The sequence below is a fragment of the Corvus kubaryi genome, unplaced genomic scaffold (assembly GCF_017639235.1).
Source record: "Corvus kubaryi isolate FWS band 111438036 unplaced genomic scaffold, C.kubaryi_AGA036_p1.0 37272, whole genome shotgun sequence".
Lineage (NCBI taxonomy): Eukaryota > Metazoa > Chordata > Aves > Passeriformes > Corvidae > Corvus > Corvus kubaryi.
The window spans coordinates 2,599,224-2,608,154 of record NW_024581084.1 but is presented as its reverse complement, the minus strand read 5'-3'; the positions used below and the strand labels follow the sequence as shown (position 1 = coordinate 2,608,154).

At 61.7% G+C, this 8,931-nt stretch overlaps 1 protein-coding gene across 1 annotated transcript in view; it reads right to left on the bottom strand.

Annotated features, from left to right (window-relative positions):
• CBX4 (chromobox 4) overlaps positions 1 to 891 on the bottom strand; it is a 4,428-nt gene extending 3,537 nt beyond the window's left edge. Inside the window, exons 1-2 of the mRNA XM_042025587.1 lie at positions 680 to 891; positions 538 to 584 (exon numbers count right to left, since the gene is read on the bottom strand). Of these exons, the coding sequence (XP_041881521.1) occupies positions 538 to 584; positions 680 to 748 (116 nt within the window). The 5' untranslated portion in view covers positions 749 to 891. The remainder of the gene's footprint in view (positions 1 to 537; positions 585 to 679) is intronic.
• Between the last annotated feature and the right edge of the window lie 8,040 nt (positions 892 to 8,931).

Below are 8,931 nucleotides of genomic sequence, written 5' to 3'. Positions count from 1 at the left end.
CCCCCCCCCGCGGGGACGGTACTGTTTATTTAGCGCAGTTATTATTCCGGAGGAATTCCAGGCATGTCATGATGAAATTTTCCAAATCCCCTTTCCCGGACCCAGGAAAGCGGCCGCGGGGCGGAGGAGGGACCCGGCCGCCGCGTCCCGGACCCCCCCGCGCCCCCCCGCCCGCACTGTCATGCAAGCCCCGAACGCTCCGCAGCGGCCGCGCTCGCTCCGGTGCCGGTGCTGCCCCCGCCTCGGCAGCGGCTCTCGGGGCTGCGGGGCGACGCGGACGATTTTTGCGGTTATTCCCCCTTTCCCCCCCCCTTCCTGCCCCCCCCTCCCCGCTCGGTTCTGCAATATGGAGCCCGACTCCCGAGGAGGGAAAGGGGGAAGGAGCCATTTTCTGGTGCACATCAGCCGCCGTCTGCTCGGCTCCCGCCGCCGTCACCGCCGGGCCCCGCCGCCGCCTCTCGCCGCCCGCTCGCCGCCCCGGCTGGGGCCCTTCCCAGACCCCTATCCCCGGCCCCATCCCCGCCCGGTGCCGGTACTCACTTGGGCGACCATCCCCTCCATTTCACCAGGTACTCGACTCTGCCCTGAGCGGCGCGGGAGGCAAAGACACGGCGTCAGCGGGAACCGCCACCCCCGGCGCCCCCCGGCCCCCGGCGCCCCCCGCCGCCGCCCCCCGCACCTTTCGGATCCGCTTCTTCTCGATGCTCTCCACCGCGAAGACGTGCTCGCCCACCGCCGGCAGCTCCATCCCGCAGCCGGGAGGGGCCGGGCCGGGCCGCGCTGCAGCCGAGCTGGGCTCGGGCTCCGGCAGCTCCCGCCGCCGGCCCGACAGACACTGAGCGGCGGCACCGCAACCGTGCAAATCCCGGAGCGAGACGTCAGGGAGGCGGCGCCTCCCGGGCCCGGCTGCCCGTCAGCGGCGGGGCCGGGGGATTGGCGCAGCCCTGCCGGGGAGCGAGGCGGGGAGGGGGCGGGCGGGGGCCGGGCACGGCGGCGCGGGGAGGGGGGCGCGGGCAGCCCGGCTCCCGCCCCACGCGTGACTCAGCACGGCCCCCACGGGGCTGGCGGGGGGCGGCACAGCCCGCGGGGCAGGTGCGCGACCTGTCCGAGAGGACAGGGGTCGACCGGAGGATGCGCGGGAGGACGAGCCCTCGGGAGGGCTCCACGCTGCGCCACGTCGCGCGGTGCCCCGGGCCCGGCGGCGTCCACCCCCGGCACGGCCCCAGCCGCTGCCGCCAGCCGTGGGCCCGACCCTGCCGGGGAAGCCCTGTCCCCGCTGCCCGGCGGGTCCCTGCGGCCGTGGAGCGCCCGGCCCGGGGACACCCAGCGGCGGCGGCAGCGGGCCCGGGCCCGGGGCAGGTGGCGGCGCTTTCCCCGCCCGGTGCCGGAAGCCGCGCACGGCGGCGGGGCCGCTCGGGGAGCCCGGTGCGGGCGGCTCCGCGCACTCCCTCCTCGTGGAGCGGATCGCGGGGAGCAGGCTGGAGCACACGCGTGTCCGCGGCTGCCAGCGGGGCCACCCGGCCGCTCCCTGCGCTGCTCCGGGAAACGTGGCGGTGCCGGAGCGGGAGGCACCTTTCCCCGGACAGGTGGAGCGGGGCCGGACACCGTCCCGGTGTGAGCCCCGTGCAGCCCCCGCCGTGCGGGCCGGCACCTCCGGGCCTCCCGCCGCCGCTATGGGAGCGCCCCGGGCGCCGCACGGCCGGGGCAGGACGGCGGGGCCGCGGGCACGCGTGGGGTGATACCCGAGGCGGCGAGGAACCCTCGACCCCTCCTGGGGGGCTCGGCTCACGGGACTCGGTCCTCTCAGGTGCCCGGCTGTGTCCCCGAGCCGGCGCCCCGGAGCAACCGGAGTCTCCTTGCCCGCTGACAAGGGGGCCGTCCCTGGGGCTGGCGTGGGCGGGGGATCTCGGTGCCACCGTCCCCCTTTTCCCCCCCGGCTCTGCCGGGCCGCGGCGTCCCGCCGGCCCTCGCCTAGGGCGATTGGTCCCCGCGGGGCCGGGCCGCCCGTGGGGTTCCCGGCAACTTTCGCCGGGAGCGGCGGGGCTGAGCTCGAACGGCACCGGGCCCGGAGCGGCTCCTTTGCCCGGGTAGGGCAGCACCCCCGTCCCCCGAGCACGTTCCTCGTTCCCCCGGGCTCGGTCCCAGCCCGGCCCACGGGCTCGCCCGGCCGCCGCGACCCCGGCCAGCAGCAGCCCGCACCCTCGGGGGCCCTGCCCGGGCCCGGAGGTGCGGAGGCACCGGAGGGGGACACACCGGGAGGCACCGCTGAATGTCACCGCGCCGCAGCCCCTAACAAAGACGCAGCCGCCGCGATCGCAGAGCCGAGCCAATAAAAAGCAAACTGATATTACAATTTTGATTTCCCTGGAGGGCCGAAGGGGCTTAATGTAAGAATTATTATCCATTGTGAACAGCAGCCCAAGGAAAACACACACGGGAAGATTTAATTTTTTTTTTTTTTTAACTTAGCGGTTTTCCTAAGAAACATACATTCATTGAAATTTATGCCAGCGGAGTTTGTTAACCCTCCCCTTTGACATTTCCAGCTTCTCCTGTTGCCAGAGGAGACAAGCCGAGCACAAACCACTAATGCTCGCAATAAAACTAAATGCCCAGGGACGAGCACGGTTTGGTGCGATTCCTCCCCAGCCTGGGTAAGCTGCAGAGCACGTCCAGCTCCGGATCCAGCCCGGCTGGGAAAGCTCTGCTCTTCCCAGGACACAGTCAGGAATAGGCGATGAGGAGGGCAGAGCTGGCTGCATACATATATATATATATATATAATTTTTTTTTAAATATTTTTTTAAACATGTGACCAGACATCCTTGGTGTCTTTTAGAGCCTGCCTCAGGAGCACTACGAGAGACTGTTGATGAAATATAATATATATTTAAAAAAAAAAAAAAAAAGTGAAACAACACTGAAAACCAATATTAAAAGCATTTTAATCACTGCCTGGCCCCTGGCTCCCATGGCTCAGCAGCAGCTCCCGTCCTTCGGGTTCGTGTAGGATCTTCATCTGCTTTCTGTTACGGGGCTGATTGCACATGATTCACAATAATGATGGTAATGGTGGTGATTTTCTGTCTCTTACCTTGCTCAGGCAGCAGCAGTTCATGAACTGATACATCTTTCTCTTTGTCAGGCCCAAAGAGGACACCTTATTTGAACCACATAAAATAGCCTAAATAGGGAAAGTGGGAAGCATTTCCAACTGTTGCCTCTTCCTGACTGGCTGGGGCATAACGCTGGGATGAGACAAGGAAAAGGGTTCCTGTTCTGACCAAAAGGAACAGGAGCCAACCGCTGCCTTTAAAGCCAAGAGAGGAGAGGGTTGGCCCTGGGCAGTTCCTTGCTGGTTTGCTGGTGGATCAGGCAGGTACAAGGCACAGACACACATTCAGTGCGTACCCTCCCTGTCACTGCACTCCTGGCCAAAAATTCAGATTCCTCCTTCTCTGCAGAGCCTGAGCAATGGGTGCTGCTGCTCCCGGCAGGAGGACTCTGTCCCAGGTGGAGGGGTGGGGGCTCCAGCCCCCTGTGATCCCGAGGTGGGGCTGCTGGGGTGCAGCTGTAAGACAAAACCTCTAACAGCCAGAGACAGATGGGCTTCCTGCAGGTGCTAGGAACCATACCAAGGTAATTTCCCCTCAAATACTTGCTGGCCACGTTCCCTCCATGTACCTAGAGCTGATGTCTGTCTATGTTTATTCTTTTCATCATTATTTATAAAGTTCTCACCCCGGACCCAGAGTCAGCTCTGTGGCAGTGCCTTGCTTGGGGTGGGTTCTGCCTCTCCAAAAGAAGCTGCTCCGCTTCCCCTTGCCCCGTACGCCAGCAGCTCCTGCAGCCCCGCTCTGTGTTTGCCATCAAGCAGCACTGATTACACATGCCATCATTTCTGATGTTGCTCATTAGTCTGTATCATTATTAGCAATTCAAACCAGCAATTCTTTTCCAGCTGCAATCCTCCAGCTCCACCAAGGCGACTCCAAGGCTGCAGTTTGGGTGCTCACCTTTTCCTCCCCTCTGCCCCAGCAAGGCCGGTGGTTCCTACCCCGTCTGCAAAGCCAGGAGCACACCAGGCTGAGCACCAAATAATAACAGAAGTTAATTCGTGGATAGTTACAGCGTTTCCTTCAAGGCCACTCTCACAGGGGGCCAGGCACCAACTTTGCCATGTCCTTGGAGCAGGGGGGAGGGCACTGGCCCCATTCATCCCTACCTGGCCGCCCGCAGCCTTGGCCAGCTGGGCTCCAGGATTTGCCCTTCTGCTTTTGTCAGCTCTGGCTTGCATTGGAAGTTGTGGCCAGTCTGAAAAACAGATTATGACACAGCCCTTGCTGAGGTCAACACTGTGCCGGAGAAAGACAAGAAGAGGATGAGTAGGTAGGCTTGGAAAAAGAGACAACAAAAAAAAGCAAACCCACAAAAACCTAAACCCACCCACCCAATCAATAGGATGCCATGAAGTACGATGTGAACAATGAAACCCTGTTCCAGGTTGCCAAGGCAAATCTGTCAATAGAGTATTGAACAAGCAAATCTGACTTGCAATTATTGTCTCCTTCTAAATACAGGCTGCCCCTCTGCCTTGCAGCTCAGCCCCAGTGCTGGTGTGGGGAAGCTCAGTGATTGCTGGCTCAAAATGGTGAGGGAAGAGTCAAGTCTGGCAGCTGGGCTGGAATTTACTCCAACACATGCACTAAAACCCCCCGGAGCATCCCCACCACCTTCACTGCAGCAGCTGAAGTGACATGTGCCCTGCCCCCAGTGTAACAGGCAGCAGCAAAAAACCCTTTGCAAAACTGTTCATCCTTTGAGGCTTTCTGTAAAACATCCAGAGCCATGAAGCACACACGGGTGTCCTCAGCACCGAGTAGCCAGCATTTTGTAATGCTTAGGAAAGCACCATGAAGAGCCCGAGCACTCGAGGCTGAGGCTCTCAGTGTGGTGGCCTTAAAATCCAGCACAGCAGCAGGGTCTGGAGCTGCCACCACCCACCCAGAGGCAGCAGCAGTGGGAAAATCCAGAGGCGAAACCACCCCGAACTGGGTCATCACGTGGAAATTTAAATGGCTTCACAAGTGCATCGCTGCTGCTGCTGCTGCTGCTGCACATGGGGCCGCATTAGGTGAATGCTTTTTTCTGGTGCTGCTGCCAGTGCAAGCCAGAGGAGATTGTGAGCAGAATCCTCAGGAAGGAGACACTTGCAGGAGCTCACCGAGTGCTCCCACAGCAGTTCAGCACAGCACAACGGAGCAGTTTTTGTGTAGCTGATGGAGGGGCTGAGGCGCAGGGGACACAGGGCAGCGTTACCCAGAGCAGCTGCTTTGGGAGCATGGCTGGGCTCCCCTCAGCGCTGGAGCTCACCATGAATGAGGCAGCCCCGGAGGAAGGAGGGACAGCCCTGCTCTGCAGAGCTGCAGCTAGCACGGGCAGGGAGGGCAGCACCTGAGAGCAGGTTCCCAGGATGCTCCATCCCTCGGGCACTCGGCTGGGAATAACCCCCCTTCCCCAGGGCTCTGTTCTGCTGTGCCTTCCCCCGCACAACCTCAAGCATGGGTGCCAGTGAGGGAGCCTCAGAGACCATCTGTCTTTAATCTTCTTAGAGCCAGGCAAGTCGGGAGAAATTCAGAGGAAAGAGGCACTGAAGTCCCTCTGTCCCTGGCTGTGACAGCACAAGGCTCAGCACACAGCTGGTGGGAGCAGGTCCTGCCTGCCCCACATCCTCAGAGCAATGCAAGCTGCCTGGGACAGCAGGCAGAGAGCACCGGGAAGTGCTCCCATCCCCTGGAGCAGAGGGAGACGGGAACCGCTTCCCCACACGGGGAGCCTGATACCCGTCTCCAGCCCTGTCCTGCCCTGCACCTTCCTCAGATCCAAGCAGCCCTGGAGAGATCTGTCCTTGGAGCTCTTCCCTCTCTTATCACTTAAGCTGATGCTGTTCCTTGGCAGCTGAGTGCAATGATGAGATTTTCTCCATCAGAACTGGGTCTGTGCGTGTGTCCCCGGCACGGCTGCACCCGCCCACGGTGGCAGCGAGGACGCTCCTCAGGTGCAGGGATGGCCCCATGCCCACTCCTCCTGCTGAGCCTCCAGGCACCCAGTGCCACTTCTCCCTCTTGGGCAGGAGCTGGGCTGAGCCAAGGAAAAGCCGAGCACAGCATCCACAGCCACCTCATCTCACACTCAAACCCTCCTGTCTCCCAGTCGTGCAAGCAAAGCTTCCTGGGATAAAGAAGCATCCACAAGGCCTTCCCTAGCTGCAGGGGAAACTGGACTGGTCATGCCAAGCTATTTAAGCACAGAGACTGATTGATTGATCTGCTAAGATTACAGCCGAGGACAGTTGCAGCCCTCTCATGCTGGGACCTGTGCTGGGGGTACTGTGAGCTTTTCTGCCTGTGCTCTGCTCCCACAGCTGTTTGTGCAGCACCTGGCACTGCCAAGGTTGGGAGCAGCTCCTCTGGAAGAGCAGTCTGATGCCACATCGTGCTGATCCAAAGTGCCACCCTGGCCTCCTCTCCCTGGGCAGAGCGATGATGAGAGTGGTGATCGCCCACAGACAGAGCTGATAATTACCGGCTGGGGCTGGGGCTGGGACCGCTCGGGGACCTGTGGGAAGAGCGGCAGCGAGGGCCTTGTCAGCACATGTCCTGCCTCGTGGTCCGGGCATGCCACACGGCAGAGCTGGCACGTGGACAAATCACCCAGCACAGCAGAGCTGAGCCCTGGGCTGAGCTGCTGTGGGCACTGCGGAGGTGCTGCCCTGGGGACGGGGACCCTCGGGCTCTGGGGGCTGGGAGACACCCTAGGGCCCATCGTCATCCCCAGGGATGTGGGGTCCTGGCTGGTGGCACCACGAGCTGTGGCTGCTGCAGAGCAGCCGTGGTCGGCGTTGTGCTGTACTGTGCCGTGGGGGGCTGTGAGCTGGGGTCTGTCCTTACAGGAATGGCTGCGGGATCCTTGCTCAGGAGCCAGCTGGGAGCTGCCGGCTTGGATTCGGCAGCTTTGCTGTGCACGGAGAGACTGTGCAGCCCCAACCCAGCCGAGTGCTGCTGCACAGGAACGAGAGGCTGCGGCCCCTGCCCTCCTCCCCTCCAGCAGAGCCACTGCTGGTGTCCAGTGGCCACAAAAAGCATCATCTGGCAGAGACGCCCCAGTTTCTGCAGGGTTCCCGCCTGAGCCCCGCTGGCGTGCAGGGCGCTGGTGTGAGGGGAGGGAGGAAGCGTGCTCAGCTCTGCGGTCAGGCAGTTTCCATCCCTGCACCTGAGCCGAGGCGGCGGCACAGCTCCTCTCAGCCCTTCCCTCCGGCTTCCTTCCGCCCGCACCCCGGCAGGTTCTGCTGAGCCCTGACTGCGAGGCAATTTCACCAACCCACAGACTGCCCTGGCACTTCATCCCCTCAGAGGATTAAACCGAGTATTTTTGTTTTCAAAGGTTTGAGAAAGATTTCCTGGCCACGCTGTCTGCCCGCCACGTGTTGTGCTGTCACCAGGTCTGCCTGCTCCAAAGCCGCTTAGTCCAACCCAAGTCGAACTGCACTAAACCCATCAGGAGATGGATGCTTTGCCTGGGGGAAGGAAGCTGTTGGTCTCTACAGGGCAGAACCTCAATTCAAGGCATTGTGGGGGCTGCTCCATGCCCCTGCTCCTGCTGATCAGCAGGGCTTGGGCACAGTGATTCCGTGATTTGGGTGACTCAGCACCCAAACACAGCACTGGTCCCTCTGCCATGGCAGAAAGCTCAGCCTTGGGCCTGGAAGACATTTTCATGGCCTATGAATTCTTTAAACCCAAAGGCTGATGATATGTGAGCCCTTTGCACGTGTTGGACAGGGCAGAGCAGGCCCTGGGCTCCGGCCGAGCCCTGCACTGCTCACACTGGGTTTCTGTGCCTGGGAACAGCCACACAGGTGCTGAGTGAGCACAGCTGGGAGACACAACTGGTCGCTGACTGGTTAGACTGGCTCCTCCAACCTCTGCCCTTCCTTGGACTACCTGGATTTGGTTATATACAGCCAACTATTTGCTAAGGGACTCAAGGGGCTCCAGGGATCCTGCGCTGCTCCTACCTGGCACAGTGCTCCTGTCCCACAGTGACACTGTCCTGGGCTCCGTGGGTGTCAGTGCCTGACCCTTGGATGCTTCCTCATGCCGAACATTCAGGTGAAGACGTTGCAGCAAAGACTGCCATTCACCCATGGGAGATGGATAGAGAGCAGGGCTGGGGGCTGTTCCTTGGAAAGCTGCAGCCCATCTTCCTTTTCACTTCCCCTTCTCTCAGGCGACTGTGTGTGCCCTGGGCAGCTATTTTTAGGCTGCTGCTTGCTGTCTGCTTTCCCCTGGGGATGCTGAGCAGGTTCTGGGAACTCCAGCTGTCTCTTGGGCAGCATGAGAGATGCTTTTCTTCCTGAGCTTGCTCCTTCACTCCCCAGCACATGCCCTGGCTCTGCCACTCCCCTGCAGCTGCCCTGGCACTGGGCACGAGGCTGAGATGCCCATCCCAGGAGCACTGGCGCTGCTGAGGGGTTTTGAGGGGATCTCCTGTGCCGGGGCGATGCTGATGCTCTGCCCAGGCAGCCGGGATTGCAGGGCAAGGCTGATTCATGGGGCTCTGTCATTACAGTCACAGCGGCTGTCCTGAGCCCCGAGGATTTACTGCCCGCAGCCAGGAAATACGGCACAGGCAGACTCCTTGTGCTCCCCATGCTGGAGGGGACATCAGGAGCGCTGGTGTAACCCTGCTGCTCTGGGGCACGGTGGGTCTGCAGGGACACGACGGTTTGGGGGGGACAGGGGGTGTGAGGTGACGCCGTGCGCAGGTTGGAGCACGAGGCAGGGGCGCGGGGCTGCCCGAGGCAGGATGGGCGCTGCGAGGGGCAGCGATGGGGGTTGCAAGGGGCAGAATTTGGGGACCCCAGTAGTT